At 39.7% G+C, this 20,101-nt stretch overlaps 1 protein-coding gene across 1 annotated transcript in view; it reads left to right on the top strand.

Annotated features, from left to right (window-relative positions):
• Positions 1–20,101, top strand: part of dnm3a (dynamin 3a) — a 180,501-nt gene that overhangs the window by 86,467 nt on the left and 73,933 nt on the right. Inside the window, exons 11-14 of the mRNA XM_048602174.1 lie at positions 3,769–3,855; positions 7,742–7,812; positions 10,070–10,121; positions 10,989–11,018. Coding sequence (XP_048458131.1) covers positions 3,769–3,855; positions 7,742–7,812; positions 10,070–10,121; positions 10,989–11,018 — 240 coding nt within the window. The remainder of the gene's footprint in view (positions 1–3,768; positions 3,856–7,741; positions 7,813–10,069; positions 10,122–10,988; positions 11,019–20,101) is intronic.

Below are 20,101 nucleotides of genomic sequence, written 5' to 3'. Positions count from 1 at the left end.
CTTTTTCCCAGGGTCGGGGAGTCCAGAACTAGAGGGCATAGGTTTAAGGTGAGAGGGAAGAGATTTAAAAGGGACCTGAGGGGCAACTTTTTCACACAGAGGTTGGTGCGTATATGGAACAGCTGTCAGAGGAAATGTTGGAGGTGAGCACAATTACAACATTTAAAAAACATTTGGATAGGTACATGGTTAGGAAAAGCTCAGAGCGATATGGGCCAAATGCAGGCAAATGGGACTAGTTCAGTTTAAGAAACCTGGTCGACACAAATGAGTTGGGCTGAAGGGTCTTTTTCTGTGCTGTATACCTCTGTGACTCTATTCAGCACCATTTATGACTCCTCATGCTGAAGTAGGCTCTGAACCAATTCATGCTCATGTGCAGCAAAAACTGGGTAACATCCAGGTTTGGGCTGAGGAACGGCAAGTAACATTCATGCCATTACAAATGCCAGGCAAAATGACGATCTCCAACAAGTCATGATTTAACTGTGGTTCTTTGGCATTCAATGGCATTATCATTTCTGAATCCCCATCGAGAACATCTTGAGGGTGAGTATTTAGTACAGTCTGAATTGGAATGGCCATATGAATGTTGTTGTTGTTAAGGTAGATCATACACCAGGAATTCTGCAGCGGGTCACTCACCTCATTAACCCTCAGCACATCTCCACCATCTATTAGCCACAAGGTAGAGGTGTGATTGAATATTCTCCACTTGCCTGGATGGGTGCAGTTGCAACAAAACTCAAGTTTTTCATCATCCAGGCAAAGCAGCCTGCTAGATGCACCATACCCACCATGTTCTACATTTACTCCCTCACCCACCAATGCACAGTGGTAGCAGTGTGTACCACCTTCAAGGTACATTGCACTCCCTCTCCACAAATCCTTTTGCAGTAAATTCACAACCTCTGTCACCTAGAAGGATAAGGACAGCAGCTTGGAAAGGAACACCGACTATAAATTTCTCTCCAAACCATACGCCATCCTAACTGGGAACTGTATTGCCATTCCTTCACTATCACTGGATTAAAATCCTGCAGCTCCCTCCCTAACATCATTGTGGGTGTTCCATAGGGATCCGTGTTGGGACCACTGTTATTTGTGATATACATAAATGATCTGGAGGAAGGTATAGATGGTCTGATTAGCAAGTTTGCAGATGACACTAAGATTGGTGGAGTAGCAGGTAGTGAAGGGGACTGTCAGAGAATGCAGCAGAATATAGATAGATTGGAGAGTTGGGCGGAGAAATGGCAGATGGAGTTCAATCCAGGCAACTGCGAGGTGATGCATTTTGAAAGATCCAATTCAAGAGCGAAACATACGGTAAATGGAAAAGCCCTGGGGAAAATTGATGCACAGAGAGATCAGGGTGTTCAGGTCCATTGTACCCCGAAGGTGGCAATACAGGTTGATGGAGTGGTCAAGAAGGCATACGGCATGCTTTCATTCATCGGACGGCGTATTGAGTACAAGAGTTGACAGGTCATGTTACAGTTGTATAGGACTTTGGTTCAACCACGTTTGGAATACTGCGTACAGCTCTGGTTGTCACATTACCAAAAGGATGTGGATGCTTTGGAGAGGGTGCAGAGGAGGTTCACCAGGATGTTGCCTGGTATGGAGGGTGCTAGCTATGAAGAGAAGTTGAGTAGATTAGGATTATTTACATTAGAAAGACGGAGGTTGAGGGGGGACCTGATTGAGGTCTACAAAATCATGAGGTATAGACAGGGTGGATAGCAAGAAGCTTTTTCCCAGAGTGGGGGACTCAATTACTAGGGGTCACGATTTCAAGGTGAGAGGGGAAATGTTTAAGGGAGATATGCGTGGAAAGTTCTTTACGCAGAGGGTGGTGGGTGCCTGGAACGCGTTGCCAGCGGAGGTGGTAGAGGCGGGTACGATAGCGTCATTTAAGATGTTTCTGGATAGATACATGAATGGGCAGGGAGCAGAGGGATACAGATCCTTGGAAAATAGGTGACAGGCTTAGATAGAGGATCTGGATCGGCGCAGGCTTGGAGGGCCGAAGGGCCTGTTCCTGTGCTGTAATTTTCTTTGTTCTTTGTTTGTTGTTTAACCTCATCCCTTGACACCAACAGCCCTACCTAGCATTTGCTTTCTTTTTTTGCAAATGGAGTACAGTGGGGTTTCTCTGCTAACTTTTCCCTCCCACCTCTTATTAAAGTACTTGTTATTTCCTTGGGTTCAGTTGCATGGGAATGCACTGTCTGTGGTTTGGTGATAATTCTTCTTTGAAACTAGGATTTTCTTGCCTGCAGTTTCAGCTAACATCAGTAACTGTCTCAGGCTTCACTCAAGATGTAATGTCATCATTACTCTTCAAATATCTAACCATCTTGTACATCTGTCAAGTATCTCATGCAGTATTTTGAAACACAGTTTGCATTATCACTCATATGGTACAAAAGGTATGTGCCAGCATTGAATATGGAAGCAGAATTTGGCAGTCAAAATGACAATGGTCTTTCATATATTATTTAACAGCTTCCATTTACTAGTCTGACTGTGTACCATCAGTCATAATTTAGCCGATTAATATGTACTACATGGTTAATGTCAAATTTAAATAGTAAAGATTAATGATTCACCAATTCCCACTGACAAGTACAGTTCTTTCATTAATGACATTTAAATTTGGTTGATTAGTAATGAGTTCATGCACCACAAACCTTCCTCAGTGCTACCCTCTGATTTCTTAAAGGGATTCTTTCATCAGTGATCAGCCATTTATTGTGAAAATGGCAGTCACTGAGCTCCTCCTGGTTTATAGGATGCCCATGATAAGAACTTGAGTAGCTGTCTAAAAGTCTCAAGTCAGGCAACATTGTTTTTCAGGTTCCAAAGATTAGTTTTCCATACATAGATAACAAGGTGTAGAGCTGGATGAACACAGCAGGCCAAGCAGCATCAGAGGAGCAGGAAAGCCGATGTTTCGGGTCAAGACCCTTCCTCATGTATTATTTCATCCAGCTAATATTTATTGTCATAAAATCTAATTATATTTATGGCACATATATAAACTATTTACACAATTCCTAGCCATCCATCCTGCAATAAGTAGCAACCACAGAAAGATATCAAGGGAAAGCAGAAATAAACTTAAAATAATTTAAATGTCAACATAACCGCTTTTATTTTAAATGTCAGCTCATTGTATGTGCTGAAAAATCCGGTCACCTTCAGATTTTGCAACTTAGTATAACTGTAACAATATTTGTTGCTTCAATATCATACGTCCTAAACAAATTAAAATCAACAGAATGCCTAATGTATGATATAATGATTATCATAAAAGTCTGGTAACATTTGGGACCAGCAGGCCTGTATTTAAGGAGAAACATCTGATTCTGTATTGTGCATGAAGATAAAAATTTAAATTTAGTCTAAATGTTCTCACTGTTTGAAAACTTAGAAGAGATTTTGACCATCAATTAGCTCTTAACTGAGCTGAATCATTTCTGGCTGTACAAAATAAATTTTTTGACAATGGATTTGTGAGAAACTTCCTTTATTAAGAATGTTATGGTATGCTTTGTTTTAGTAATGTCAACATAGCTTACCCATGAGAATGTAATCATGTTTCACTTGCTGTTGTGAATAATTGGCTTTGTGTGGAATTACATGGAATTCAATGAGTACTGTGAACCTGTTGTTAAAAAGCTTAAGATGTCTGATAGCAAGAGGTGGGTAAAAATTCACTTCAGAAGTTGAAATAAAAGAAAGCTTTCCTGCTTTTTACAGCTGGGTCGGTACCCAAAACTGCGAGAGGAGACGGAGAGAATCGTTTCCAGCTACATACGAGAAAGAGAGGAGAGGACAAAGAACCAGGTTAGCAATTAACTTTTTTTTTCAAAATTATCAAAAAATAATACAAGATACCATTTTTAAAAAGACAAAAGGATAGTCCTGGTAAATACAAGCCAGTCACCCTAACTTCAATGATGGGCAAATTACTGAAAAAAAATTTAAGGAGCAATGGTGAATAATCATTTAGGAATGCACAGCTTTCTCAAGGATGGTATCGGAGATTTGTTGAGATATGTTTAGCTAGTTTGAAATTTTAAGGAGGTACTACCTTTGATATCATCCCCATAACATTAAGTGAGGTTTTTCACAAGGACTGACTGGTCAGCAAAATTAAAGAGCCGTGGAATCTGAGGGAAATGGCAATTTTGATCCAAGATTAGTTCAATGGCAAGAAACAAAGAGTAATGATTAATGAATATTTTTGTGACTGAAATGCTATTTGCTGCGGTTATAAAAATAGTCATTACAAAGTTGTGATTATGAAATGGCCAAGACTGGAACTGAATAGGTAGCTCTGTTAATATAGGATGAGATCAATAAAGAAATTACTATGGTTCTGAAGGTCAAGATTTAGAATCAGTTTGGAAGGAGATAAGAAATAACTCCATTTGTGGAAATAGTTTATAGCACTGTAACTGTGGCTATACTGTAAAGAAGTGCATAAGTCAAGGAAGAAAGGTACTGCAAAATTGTGGTCAATTTTGATTTTCTTATAGACTGGACACCCCTATGCTAGCTTAGTGCCAACTTTCACCTGCCACTCTTTCCCTTTTCACCTAACAAGCCAACTCATTGAATAATCATAAGTATCTACGCAAACATGAGAAAATTTATTTCTTAAATTTCTACATTGCAATCTGCACTCTATGGAGAAAAGCACTCATTCATATGCATGCATTTTGACACTTGTTGATGTTAGTTGATATATTTTGGCACTTCTTGACAGATTGAACCTTGTTGACACTACTTGGCAGATCGGACAGTTCCAAAGGTTAATGCACTTTTTTTTAATAACACAGTGCTCTGTACAGTTAACTGTCTGAAAGGGCACTGGATCCCCATCTCCAAAGGAAATCTAATGCCGAAATACCAACGGACCCGTGAGCTTGACTCTCAAACTGTACTGGGATGTCTGACCACTCCAGTGGGACACTCTGGCTTTCTGAAACCAATTCTCCTAGAACAGACATGTTCTTACCTGGTCCAGTCTCAACATTGTGGGCTGCAGATACCAGGGAGTCCAAAATCTGACTTCACTGGAGGCAGCTGGCCATTTAATGGCCACACGTGGGATTCCTGACATTTTCATTACAAAAAGGTAGTTTACCCCAAAAGCTGGGTCATGTGACCTTTCTGAGAGCTTTGGAGCCATTGCATCTCTGAAAAAGAAGTTCATGTCCTTCACAAATGCACCATTTTAACTCCTGTCATTAAGTGTCCTTTGCTCTGAAAAGTTTCTCTTCAAAATTCCATAATGTGTGCTGATATATATCTATATTCAGCTGATAACATTCTCAATTAATATATTAGATAGTACTTCTTCAGGACACTAGGCTCATTGAAGTTGAGGTGAATGAATAGTGATCTTATGGAAACACAGGGCTTCACAGGATAGATACTAATGTTATCTGTCCTGAGGGAGTCTAGAATTAAGGGTCACAACGTTGGAATAGGAGATCTCTCATTTAAGACAGAAATAAGGAGGAATTTCTTCTCTCAGAAAGCCACTAATCCATGGAATTCTCTATCCCAATGAAGGCTGGTTCACTGAATATATTCAAGGCTGAATTAGACACTCTATTTTTAATCTTTAAAGGAGCCATGAGGGAGCAAGAAGAAATGTGGATTTGAGTCAAAATCTTGGAAATATATCACTATTCCTTTGGTGTTGCTGGGTTAAAATCCTTCTCTTATAGCACTGTGGATGTACCTATAGCATGTGGGCGACGGTGGTTCAAGAACACAGCTAACTATCATCTTCTCAAGGGCAACTAGTGATGGACAATAAATGTTGGCCCAACCAGTAACAACCAGGTCAGGCACAAGGGGCAGAATGGCCTCCTACTCCTCTTATTCCTTATCATGTCATAAAATACTTAGTATTGGGTGATTTTTCTGAAGAAGGGTCCAGACCCGAAACGTCAGCTTTCTTGCTCTGATGCTGCCTGGCCTGCTGTGTTCATCCAGCTCTACACCTTGTTATCTCTAGTATTGGGTGCCTGGACTTGCATGCAGGAGGTGTGATTAAGTAGTGTATGCAGGATATAAAAATTGGCTTGATGGTTAAGAGTGAGGAAGAAAGCTGCAGACTGCATAGAGATATCAATAGATGGGTCAATAGGCAGAAAACCGGCAAATGTAGTTCAATTTAGAGAATTGCGAGGTAACATATTTTTGAAGTTGATACAATCAAAGGAATTATACAATGATAGAATTCTGTAAAGTCTTAGGGAACATGGGGTTCATGGTGTTTATACCTACCTACTAATACCAGGACAAGTAGATAAGGGTGATGAAGAGTGCATGTAAAATACTTTTATTTTTGTGGTCAAAGCATGGTACTTAGGTGCTAGTTTACTGTATACAGTTATATTTGCCACAATACAACAGATTTGTGCAGAGGAGATTTAGATGATATGGCTAAAAATTAATATTTTTAGCTAAGAAGACAGATTGAATAGGGTAGGTTTTTTCCTTCGAAACAGAGGAGATCCTGATGACAGGTGTGTGATTTATATATATTAATATCATTCTTGGAATTTAGATTTAAAAATAAAGGCAGGTGGGTGTTGGTTAGTCCCATTTGCGTTCTCCTTTATGTATAAAAATGGATTAGCAGGTGACTGCTGACCCCTGTGGTGTTAGTGGAAAGATGTTTTACTGTTGCATTTAATACAGGTAAAGTAAGCAAAGAAGGCCATTGGTTTTGCTTTCAGCTCAAAAGAACCTAAGATGCGCATTTTTTTAAAAATTCGCTTGATTCATAAGACACCACTGTTGAGTGTGGAAGCAAGTATAGTTTCTCTCCTAGAATAAAGATTCAGGGCAATTTAAGGAACAAATCCCCTTAGCAAGGAGAGTTCAGTTTGTGACATTTCCAAATCAGGAGAATGATTCAAACTCTGCAGGTTATTAGAAATAAAAATTGCGAAAAGTTCATGTCGTCAGATTTGCAAAGGCCTTATCAAATTGTCTCCACGGTCCAGGACAAGGAAACTGTCAGGAGACAGTGAAGTAAAACCTTAAAGAGTTAAACTAGGTGTGTAATTTCTTAGCGCTTGAGTCACTTTAATGGATAGTGTCAGGAAACAGGTTGAAATTTCGCTTTGCTGTGTGTTTTGAGATCATTCCAACTGTCGTATATATTTAGGCAGCTTGGTTTGTTTGATTTACTTCTTTTATGTAAAATAAATTTATTTTTTGTTTTTAAATTAAGTCTGCAACCTCGGGTGAACATCTCTCAGGGACTACTGTTAACTAAGTAAGCAAAAGAAAAGCATATGATCTATCAAGCCAGGTTTCTGAGATCTGACTTGTCCAGTAGTATCATCAGAGGTCATGATACATTACAGACAGGACAAGCTAAATGACCTGTTCCTATTTATTAAGGTTTTCTATTCAGTGAGTGTTAAAGAATCAATTTCACATTATTATGCCCCAGTAATCTCTACGATTCCAACGTTCTGACCCGTTTCATCCTTAACATTCATAATTAGATGTCTCAAGAAAGGTCAAACTGAAAGAATTACACTAATGTTTAATAATATTCTTACCAGAAAGATGAGTCATACTTGACAGAAGCTGTGGTAAAGTTTTTGCTGTTCACGTATTTAGATGGCTGGAGAACTGAGGGAGATGGTATCATTGAAGATTACAGCTTTGAAAGTTTTGTCCTTGCCTTTTTTAGGTTGTATTACTGATTGATATCCAGCTGTCTTATATCAACACTAACCACGAAGATTTCATCGGATTTGCAAAGTAGGTATCCCATTAGTCTTTTAATAATGAACTTAATTTACAAATTAAACAAAGGTGTTCATAAATTTCATAACTAAATCATTGCAGGCTCCCACCATGTAAACATTGGCAGTGGGATATATCATAGGGCAGAAATTTGTGCTTCTTCTGGGAGCAGAGCGCAGAAAGGGTGGCAGAATTTAATTGCATGAAAAGTAAAAAATCAGCTACCCAACAGCAGTGAGAGAGTTTGCAATTAAGTTCTTGGAACTTGAAAGAGGGTTGAGCTTTCTGACAGCAAGTGTCAGGATGCCCTTTTGCGTTCCATTCATACTGTTGAAAGGCCAGCTTGCCAGAATTAAATTCCTCTTCCCAATTGAGTTCTCAGCAAGCAAGCAGTATGCGTCTTCCAATTCACAACTACACATGGGAGGCAGGCAGCAGGTGGGGTAGCTTGCTGGACTTTGGAAGAAGTAGCTGCTGCTTTATCCTTTTTGGGGATCTTTCAGCTATGCCATGCCATGATGGACATCAGATGGCAGTTAAATAAGTTGCACGAAGGCCAGAAAAGGGAGGCTGGAGAGCAATGGGCATGGATCAAGGAATCTGGCCCAAGTAGAAAGGCTGCCCTGCCAAGGGTGGAGGTCTGTCTGAGGCATTCAGATGAGGGAGGGGGTGCTCAGGCCAGAATATTTAGCTGCAGGCATTTATTCCTAGAGCCAGAGTGATGCTCTTCACTTGCAGGGACTAAGAGCCACTCTGAGTGCGCTTTCAGTATGCCACCAGGTCCTTTCCTGCTTGCTCACACTACAAGATCTGCTGAGCTGCTTACACATACGTATGGAATGAACTGGGAACTGAGCAATTGCACAAGAAAAGCTGACCTGTCCCAGAGTGAAAGTAGCGTTTACTTATACGTTTGCTACCAAGCCTCGACTCCATAACTGTAGATTCCACCCATATCTTGAAATTCATGTATTAATCACAAACCGTACTTTTGCTAATAGTTTAGCATATTACCCAAATCTTTTTATTGTGTCTGGTTAACGTACACCGTCAATATAATTTTTTGACAAGTTGAAGGTTAAAAAAACATACTTATCAATGGCCAACTTTCCGTTTTATTTCACCCCTGCAGTATTGAGTAACAATTAAGCCTGTAAAGCAGTGCAAAGATTAGTGATTAACAGTGATTAACACAATGTTGAGTTATAAGAAGAAATTGAGAAACTTTGGTCCCTTTGCCTTCAAAGGAAACAACTGAGAAGACGTCTTGGACAAATATAGAAGCTGCTAAGTGGCAGAGATGAGGCTAATGTAGAACTGTTTTTCATGGTATGCCAGAATACTAAAGTTGTGGTTTTAAATTAAAAGGAAGATAAGAACAGACAGCAAAACGATTTTTCTCAAAGAGAGTGATTGATATTCGGAGCACTTTTGCTAATTGGAATGTGGAGAACATATGTCAGGGGATGAATTATAAATGGGCTATTCGGCCCATTGAGTCCACATTGACCATCTGAAGAACATTCCAACCAGACCCAACCCCTACCATATCCCTGTAAACCTGCATTTCCCATGGCTAATCCACCCAGCCTGTCCCCACAGGGCAGTTAAGAGTCAACCACATTGCTATGGGTCTGGAGTCCCATGTAGGCCAGACCATGTAAGGATGGCAATTTTCTTCCCTAAAGGACATTAGTGGATCAGATGGGTTTTTCCTGACAGTTGGCAATAGTTTCATGGTCATATTAGACCCTTAATTCCAGAATTTTATTCAATTCAAATTTCAACATTCTCCGTGGTAGGACTTGAACCTGGGTCCTTGGATCATTACCTGTGTCTCTGGGTTAACAGTCCAGCGATAATACCACTGGACCATTGCCATCCCAGTTCCTTTCCACTTTCTGTTCAATCAAGAACCAGCCATTTTTCCTTTTGAATGATAATTAAGCCTGAATTTCTTGCACTTCATGCTCGAAATTATTCCTCCCATCGGCTTGTATCCATTACGAATAAAGATAAATGCCTCAGATCAATTTATTTTATTAGCAAGCCGTGACCACTTGTTGTTTACTTGTGATTCAGCCTTGGTCATTTTTACATTACACCTAGTTCTTCATCTTCTCTCTGTTACTTTCTACTTTATATGCATGGCATACTGAAAAATACAAACAGAATCGTGAATTGGTTGATGCTTTTTTTCTGAGGGTATCTAAAGGATTCATATATCTTGCTAGATATTCATCCTCTGGAACTTGCATTTATTTTTCTATAGTGCCCAACAAAGGACTAGCCAGTTTTGCAAGAAGCAGGCTGTTGGGAATCAGGTATGAATGCCTTTACTTGGAAATTTGTGTAAAGGTCTAAAGGTCTAAATAGCTGCATGCATCATGCTTCTGAAATTTTAATTTTAGTTTCCATTCTTTGCAGTAACTTTTGCTGCATGTAATTTTTCCTGACATTATGAACATTTACTGTAACAAAACGTGGAATTCTGTCAAAGAATTGTTTTTGAAATTTACCTTTTGAAGTGCAGTCTGATTGCAAAGCTTGTTCCAGCAAGACATAGCTTTCTTTCCTCTTCATCACCACAACCATTTATGCTGCATTGACTTTGTTTTTGCTCATTTTTTTTAACCATTTTTTCTTCCCAATAATCCTCCATCTCAACTAATTGCACTTTGTTTGCAAATTTTTTTGTTGATAATGCTTGGAAGAAGATTTATTGGTGAGTAATCATTGTGTCCTTTTAGGTAGTGTAGTTTACTAGTTCAGACATGTGCATACTTTTATGAAGTGCAAAAGAGGCCTTCTAGACATGATCAGGGTGTCTGTTTCACTAAAATGTTAATATAATATCAAGTGGTTGCCTGTAGTTGGTGGACCATCTCATTCTTGGTACTGTCTGTTGTAATAAATATGAATTGTTTTAATTTTAAAAACACTTTTTATGGAGTAAGGTTAAGCAATTTATTGTGGTTTGGAAACTCCAAAATATGTTTCATTAATTTTTTAAAAAGTGAATTGAATTTACCAGAGTATTGTTATAGGTTTGTATCATGGCAGCTAGTTATTGTAAAACTGTGCAGCAGACACTTAAAGATTTTTAAACTTAATGCTTAAAAGTGTACCTCAATTCCCATAGTTTTACCAATGTATTTCTTTGTTGCATTCTTTTTGTTTTGCTATTTCAGGACTCTCATCTTCCACTCTTGCAACAAATTGTACGAGCTAAGATTTTGTAAGATGCACTGTTGGTTTACTACTGAGCGTTGCAACTTTTTGTCAGCTTGCCTCTAACCAAATAACACATTGATTTTCAGTTTGTTATTAACATTGTACATATTTTTCACCTTTAATGCACTGTAGAAAAGTTATACTTTATCAATTTATTGCTTAGAGTTACTAACTATGTTGATGCACATGTATGAACTAGTATGCTGTTGAGCTGAAGTAGATACCAATGCAAGTATGTAAAACAGTGCATGGATTCTTGTCTCCATGTTAATAGTATCACATTGCAAATTGGCAATTTCATTATCCAAGTCTTTCTCATCAGGATTTCATTCTTTTGCACTTACTCATATATATGGACATGTACAAACCTTAAATCTATAGCAGTAATATGGTGAATTGCTATGTAGTATAAATATTCTATTTATCATTTAAAATAATTCTTGTCATATTTACATCTTTGACTTTCACACTATCATTGAATGCATTCGATATTTTATTTAATTCTGCAAGGTTTTTATGCCATAATAGTATGCCTCAGATAGTCTAATGATTGATTTCTTCCTTTGAATTGACTGCTTTATATTTTTTTAAAACTGCTAAGTGAACAGAATAAGATATGGATAATGAAACCCGCTGCCCTAGTTTTGCGCATGTTTGGTGAGATATATGTTAATATATTAGACTACTAACAATTTTAGCCTTTTACAAAAAAATAAGCACTTGCAGTACTTTAGGTCTATTCTTTACTTGAATCTATCACTGTAACTGGTGACTAGAGTCATTTTTTTTAAAAAATGAGACTGAAAATATTTAGTCTTCCGACCTGTTTTGTCTCCCAACTTCAGCAGAATATCTGTCTTGTGTTAAATGTTTTAAATCTGTTCTGCAATAAAGTCCATAGCATTTTTGGTGCCCATATACTCTGTATAGAATACATGCTGAAAAAGTGTATCTAAAGTTTTTTTTGTAACTACAGATGTATTTTACGACTTCAGACATATAGTTTCACAATTGTAATGTGATATTTATAAAAAGAAAATCAGTTGCAGAGCATTTTGGTAGCCTTATCAAATAACTTTGCTGGATACAAAAACTGAACTTATTTCAATTAATTTAAGGCAAATAGAATTTAGAAAATTAGAATTTTCAAATTTAGCTAAAATATAATTTCAATAAAGTTTTTAAAACGTGCCACGTTTTCTTTAAAGCAATGCTGAATAAATCTGATTGCGAATAGTTTTGTTTTAGTCTTTATATCTTTGTGGATCAGCATATGGATTTGTGTAGCAGTTAATTTTATATTTGACTAAACTCACATGAAAAATCAAATTTAAAAGTTCTATTAAGTACAACTCGGATTTTGCGGTCAGCTGCAAATTGACAGCACTTGATGGTGACTTCAAAGAAAGCTATCTACAGTGATCTAGCAGTTTATCTGCAGTGGATTTCTCTTTTCTCAATGTCATGTTGAATTTGCCACCAAGTCAAAGGGCCTCTAGCAACAGTGATATAATCAATCAGTGTAAGCAACCAATCATATTGAAGTATCCTCACAGACAACAAAACAGGCATGGAATGCACTGAATGCTTTTGGTTTTAGTTAAAATGCAATGGAAAGAAAAACAAATGGTTGCGCGTACACATGGGTTTCAGTTAGGAGCTAAAATAACATTGACAGCCATTCCAAGAGTCGTAAAAGTAAAATGTAACTTTTTATCACAATGCAGGAATTTGCCATTCCACAAATATTACATCACATTATCCGGGCCTGTGCAACTAATTAGTAATTACACGCAGTTAAAAGTTCAGGTGCACTTCATTCAACAAGCAGTAACGTTTAAGGATTTTTTTCAGTGAGACCAATAGTGCAAAAGACGAAGATTTTGACAGCTCATTGATTTTTACTTGATTATAGTCTGTGGGGACTTGAATAGTCCATCTTATGGGAAAGCGTAGAATTCCTGACAACAACTTCAGGATTTCCAACTGTAATCTGTAACCACCAGAAGTTACTGTCAGTTTTGGGGGAGTAATGATGGTGAGCAGATGGTTTCACTATTATTGCTATCTCAGAATCTGAGCCAATTTATTTTCTAGCACAGATAGATCCTGTGTGTTGTTAATGTGTTCCGTTAGTATTTCCTTCAGCTTTGCGTGTATTAAACTGGTGAAATAGACTTCAAATTATCAAGTTATTATCTAAGAATAGAATTGGGCATGTGTATACTTGGTTCAACATTATTGTGCCAGATGTAGCACAAGTTGTGTTTTGTACACAAGATATAGTGAAGTTTGAATGTTTGTAAGAGTATTAAATGCATATCCTTCTATTAATGCAATAAGAGCAAAATAGTGTGGATTCTGGAGATCTGGAATAAAAAGGAAAAGTGCTGGAAAAAACTCAGCAGACTTGGCACCATCTCTGGAGGGAGAAACAGAGTTAACATTTTGAGTTCCATGTTCTGAAGAAGTGTCATAGGACTGAAAACAATAACTCTGTGCTTCTACAAATGCTGCCAGACCTGCTGAGTTTCTCCAGAACTCTGTTTTTCATTTCTTGTAGTAATGTAAATGTTGATGCTGCATGCACCCACACTGTAATTTTTGATCACATATTAACTAATACTTCAAAGCTTTGTGAAGATCCTGCCTTCTCAACCTCGCCCTTACCTGAGGCATGGTGACCCTCAGGTTAAACTCACAACTAGTTGGCGTGGCTAAGCTGTAGGGTAGGCCTTGTGGTAATGTTGAGAGATGAAGTTGTAATTTGGTAAGTGTGGGAGAATCTATGGAAGATCAGTATTAATGGGTTCGACAGAGAGTGCAAGAAAGAAGGGAAAATGGGGTTAAGGGATGGGCACTTGATGAACAAGCTGAGCCTGCGACTCACTGTACTGACTGTGAGCTACATTGTCTTCCATACTCATGCAAGCCATAAGTGTGTGTTGAAAATGGAAAATGGTTGCATTCACACCTGGAAGGGACGGAGTAAGCTCTGTGTCTGTCTGAACTCATGCACCCCACTGGAGGAAATGTGTGGCGTTTCAATTCCTTAATCAGGCTCTCCTAGAACAGGTTGCAATCATCTCTAATCATTATATCCTGCATGTGACACAAATGTAGAATCCAACTACGTGGGATACAAAACCTGATCACATGTAACCTTTACCATTGTCACTGTAACCTTGTCATTACAGATTAAACATAATCATCTCTGTGAAACAGAAGTAATTGCATACGACCTTACATTGGCACCACAGTTCACAAAGACTATCCAAGATCTCATAGGCCACACAAGGGCACGGAGATATAATGGTACAAAATGGCATTCTGCATTCATCAGAAAAGGGTCCCAAAGACAAAGATCCATGTAGGGACATTCCACAATCCGAGGTCACTGTATTGAAGATTATGTTGTATGGAGTAGGGAACAAAATATTACAGCTTTTTTTCTTTAGCTCGCTCAATAGCTTGTTAACTTTTTTTTCCAAAAAGCAGGCAGGTTCTGATTTTGGCACCCATGTCCCTTCCATGTTAGAGTAGACTGACACGGTGATCTGGGATTGATCATGCTGTATTTTAATGTAAGTCTGAAGGGCAGCAAACCCAATTTGTAGTCAGAAAACTCAATGCACTAATTCGGAAAGTAATGATAAATTTACACTTGGTTAAAACTTACAGCAAAATATCAATGATGATCCATGTGAGCTAATATACAAAATTGTCACAAGCATGTGGAACTTTTAAGCCATGCTCCTCCTCCCTGTGGATGGCCTCCTGAAGTGTAACATGGTAGTTGTGGGGAGCAGGATTCCCTCTTGTCTTATGCAGGTATTAGTGGCTCCAGCTCCACCTCTGTGGAGGAAGCCACTGAGCTTCAGCAGCTCAAAGATTCCTACCTCAGTGGTTTCTCAGGAAGACGATTTGGTGAGCACATCACTGCTATGTATCCGTGGTGGTCAAGGAAGAAAATCTCCACATCTCTGGCACTCAGAGGACAGTTGGAGACCAGGCAACTGCTCAACCCCAGGCAGTAGATGATCCCAAGGTCGTGGCTATTAATGATTTTGTCAAAGTGCACAGACGAGTTTGTCAGAAGCACTCAGTAAGCTTGATCAAAAGATGGAGCAGCCCATCAACATTACCAGTACTAGTGCTGGCTCTAGCATGATTGTCTTAATGGACAGATTGACAACCACAATGGAGAACAAGGTCCTGTGTGCTCTATCTGGCAGATATGTGCATGGATCAGCACTTCATTGCTCCATTCATAGGTATTGAGCATCAGTGGCAAGGCAATAAAGGAATGAAGGACACTCCAGATGCCCCTTCCTTTCTGGGAGATAGTATGATTTCATGAAGATCAGGAGCAACACATATGACCTCCATAGGTTTCTTCTCACGACACTCCTGAGGTGCCTGGACCCTTCACTCCCCCCGCCGATGATCTCAAAGTTTGCTGAAGTTCTAGCCAATAAGGTTGAGCCTGCTCCTGGGCAGGACACTCTCTATAGGCCTGGGCTTTCTAAGCCCAAGGTACCTGGGGACAACTGCCTGAGTCTTCCAAGCCATCAGGCCAAGTATAGAGCAGCTCTGGAGCTTGCACTGTTACGATGTGTGCTGTAGTTTAATCTTTGCTGTTGGACTTGTTTAAGTCACGTCCATGTGAGAAATGAGCATCCTTGTCATGCATCCCAAAGATGAACGAAGTTGCTATGGCCAAGCATTGCTCATCTCTCATACGCAATGGTCTGCTTGCTGCTGATTGGCTCAGACATCAGGGATGCTTGAACCATAACATTCAGGATTCCAGCCACAGCAATCTGAGATACATCAGAAGATAAGTTGTGATGGATATCAGCAAGGCCACACAAGTTTATTCAAGGAAATCCTCAGCCCTTTACATCCATCATTGTGATCCCTACTCTAGGAGCTCTGAGTAAGATCATAAGGTGTAGGAGCAGAAGTAGGCCATTCAGCCTAAATCTGCTCGGCTACTCAATGAGATTGCAGCTGATCTGATAATCCTCATCTCCACTTTCTTGCCATTTCCCCAGAATCTTTGATTCCCTTGCTGATTAAAAATTTATCTACCTCAGCTTTGAAAATACTTACTGACCCAGCTTCAATGGCCATCGCCAGTAAAGAATTTCACAGATTCACGAATCTCTGAGAGAAGAAATTCTTCCTCATCTCTGACTTCAGTGTGCAACCCCTTATTCTGAGATGATGCCTTCTGGTCTGAGTCTCTCTCATAAGGGGAAACAACCTCTCTGCATCTCTGCCTCAGTTTGCTGGAGTGGTTTGTATTACTTCTGGTTTTGTTTCTTAGTGGTTTGTACATGGGTCTAATTCAATGTATTTGTCGATGGATTTCTGGTTGGAACTGGAGAAGCGATGGCCTAGTGATATTATTGCTGGACTGTTAATCCAGAGGCCCAGATAACGCTCTGGGGACCAGGTTTGAATCCCACCATGGCAGATGGTAGAATTTGAATTCAATAAATATCTGCAATTAAGAATCTGGTAATGACTATGAATCCATTGCCGATTGTCAGAAAACCCCGTCTGGTTCACTGATGTCCTTTAGGGAAGGAAACTGCCATCCTTACCTGGTCTGGCTTAGATGTGACTCCAGACCCACAGCAATGTGGTTGACTCTTAACTGCCCTCTGGGCAATTAGGAATGGGCAATAAATGCTGCCTAGCCAGTTACGCTCCTCATCCCATGAATGAATAAAGGAAAAAAAATACCAGGCATCCAGGAATTCCCTGGTGTGTCTTTGGCTTGTGCGATTATTGATGTGTTGTCCCAGTCAAATTCATGTCCCTCATTGTCCATGTGTAGTGAGAATTGGTTGTGTCTCTTGGTGGCTAGTTGGTGTTCATGTACCTGTATAGTCAATTTTCGTCCTGTTTGGCCTATGTAGTGTTTCTCACAGTCTTTGATATTTTGTATATAACCCCAATTTTGTTGGTTTTGGGCATGGGATCCTTTATGTTCGTCAGTAGCTGTCGTAGGTTGGTTGTCAATTTGTGTGCTACTCTGATACCTCGGGGTCAGAGCAGTCTTGTGGTCAGCTCTGAAATGTCCTTGATGCATGGTAGGCTGATAAGTGATACTGTTCGTGTTGTGTCTTCCAAAACCGGCAAAATTGGGGTAATATACAAAATACCATGCAAGGAATGTGAGAGACAATACATTGGCAAAACTGGAAGAAAATTGACTATACTGATACATGAATACCAACTAGCCACCAAGAGACACAATTCTCACTTGTCTCACTACACACGGACGACAAGCGACACGAATTCGACTGGGACAACACATCGATAATCATTCAAGCCAAACAGAGACACACCAGGGAATTCCTGGAGGCCTGGTATTCCAACCTGAACTCCATCAACAAACACATTGAATTAGACCCTGTGTATAAACCACTGAGAAACAAAACCGGAAGTAATACCAACCACCCCAGTAACCAAGGTATATAAATAACAAGTGGGATGGAACACCAACGCTTCACCGGAGGTGCACTGACGATATTACCTAGCAGGGTGACAAAACGTTTGCTACCAAACCCACTGTCTCGGCAAGCATGCCTGCATCCTCATCCATAACCCGAGCTTCAAATCTTCTCAAAAACTTTAAAATTATTCTATGTTTCAATAAGATTGCTTCTCATTCTTCTAAATTCCAACAAGAACAGGCCAACCTACTCATTCTCCCCTCATAAAACGATCTCTCCATACCTGGTATCAGCCTAGTGAACCTTCTGTGAACTACCTCCGATGCTAAAACGTCTCTCCTTACGTATGGGCTCAAAATTGTCCACAGTATTCCAGCTATGGACTGACTAGAGCCTTGTATAGTTTTAGCAAAACTTCCCAACTTCTATACTCCATTCTCTTTGAAATAAAGCCAACATTCCATTTGTCTTCCATATTACTCACTGAACTTGCATGCCAGCATTTTGTGATTCATGGATGAGGACTTCCAAATCCCTTGATTCCATAGCTTTTTGCAGTCTTTTTCCATTTAAATAATTTTAACTCCTGTATTCTTTCAGACAACATGCAAGAACTCACATTTTCCTACATTATGTTCCATCTATTAAGTTTTTACCCACCCACTTAACCTGTCCATACCTTCTGCAGACTCTGCATCTTCACCACTTGCCTTCCCACCTATTTTTGAGTTACCCGCAAATTTGGCTACAGAACATTTACTTTCTGATGAAGGGTCTAGGCCCGAAACGTCAGCCTTTCTGCTCCTATGATGCTGCTTGGCCTGCTGTGTTTATCCAGCTCTGCACCTTGTTGTCTCGGATTCTCCAGCATCTGCAGTTCCTACTATCTCTGATTTACTTTCCTCATCCAGGTTAGTAATATACATTGTAAACAGTTGTCCCAACACTGATCCCTGTGGCGTGCTACTAGTTAAAGGTTGCCTTCCTGAAAGTGCCCACTTTATCCGAACTTTCGGTCTTCTATTAGTTAGCCAATCCTCTTTCCATGGTAGTCTACCACCTCCAACACTGTATGTACGCAGTTATCTTTTTGAGTACCCTAATGTGTGGTACATTATCAAATGCTTTCTGATAGTCCAAATATGTTGCATCCACTGCTTCTTCTTTATCCTACTTGTTATCTTCTCAAAAGAACTCTGCTAAATTTGTCAGGCATGATTTCTCCTCTTTGAAGCCATGCTGAATCTGCTTAAAGCATAATATGCTTTTCTTATTGCACTTCTTTACATTCTGTATAATACTGTCACACTTTCCCAATAACAGGTGTACTTCGCAGTAGCAAATTTTCTAATGATACATCAGGAATAGAATTCTTCCAGTAGGCAACCATTAACATCACTCCAAAAGAAAGGAAAAGCTCCCCACCACATTACAGCTTATGTCTTTTTATGCTTACATTTCAATTTGAGAATCTGCTACCTGCGAAGCGTTGTCTTCCAGTGCCACCTATGGAATGTGTTTGGAAAATGGGTACTTCAGACTCTGCCTTTATGCACATTGGCTGAACAGAGTTGCTTCGCTCACGTGAAAAGCAGGAAATTAATGCACACAGTGTGATTCTCCTGACTGTTTGAGGCCAGGATGTGGAATGTGTATTCTTTGACAATGCATGGCCTGCAGACGAAGTGAAAATTGAATCCAGATTGGTGGTTTTACTGCATAAATAGAGGCATAATTACTGATTAACCTCAGCAGGTCCTCTGATTCCAAGAATTTTACTCCACCTCAGAAGAAAACAGTAACTTACTTATGCTTTACATGTGGTTTCAGCCATTTTGAGCAGGTATTGCACAGTTGACTTTTCATCCAACATGGCAAGTTTCCAACACTCTGTTCTAGGGAGTGCTGCAGTCTTTGCTTGTGATGCATGATTCCTCCCTGGCCCCCATTCTTCTCATTTCCTTTTGTGTTGTTGCTGCCCCTGTGGCCCCTTTGACCTTTTGAGCTCCCCCATCCCTCTTCAGTTCAGCCTCTTTAAATTACAGTTAATGTGCCCGCTTTACACTTTGGAGGTTCCCATACCTTGAAGGTCCTGCACCTTCTCCATGTAAAGGCTAAACAGACTGTGACCTGTGAGCGCCTGATGTCAATCCCCTCCTATTATCTGTGAGGTCCCATCCTTATGTCGCCAATTGACTTCATTACTGTCACCAATGTCTCCATAACCCAGTGCAATGAATTCCTTCTCCAGAATTGAGTTCCTTGCTTTGCATAAGACTCCATGAACTGCCCCTTGATAAGTCCTCAGCCATTATTGAACAGATCCTCTGGACTGACCGTGATCCAACACCCAGATTGATCTGGCAGGCCCACCATCACTGAGCATGGCTCAGCTCCCAGATTGATGTTTCCACAGCACCCTGACTGACCTAACTGTGATCCCCAGACTGGATGTACTTGACCTGCAGAACTGACCGTGGCTCTTTCTCCAGACTGCAAGAATAAAATAGAATAGAAATTTATTGTCACATGTACTTTTACATGAAAAATACAATGAAAAGTTTTATAAGCCGCTTCAACTTGCTGATTGCTTGTCCCAG

Source organism: Rhincodon typus, chromosome 10 (assembly GCF_021869965.1).
Source record: "Rhincodon typus isolate 14 chromosome 10, sRhiTyp1.1, whole genome shotgun sequence".
NCBI classification, from domain to species: Eukaryota; Metazoa; Chordata; class Chondrichthyes; order Orectolobiformes; family Rhincodontidae; genus Rhincodon; species Rhincodon typus.
The sequence above is the reverse complement of the archived record's forward strand: the minus strand, read 5'-3'. Positions and strand labels throughout refer to the sequence as shown.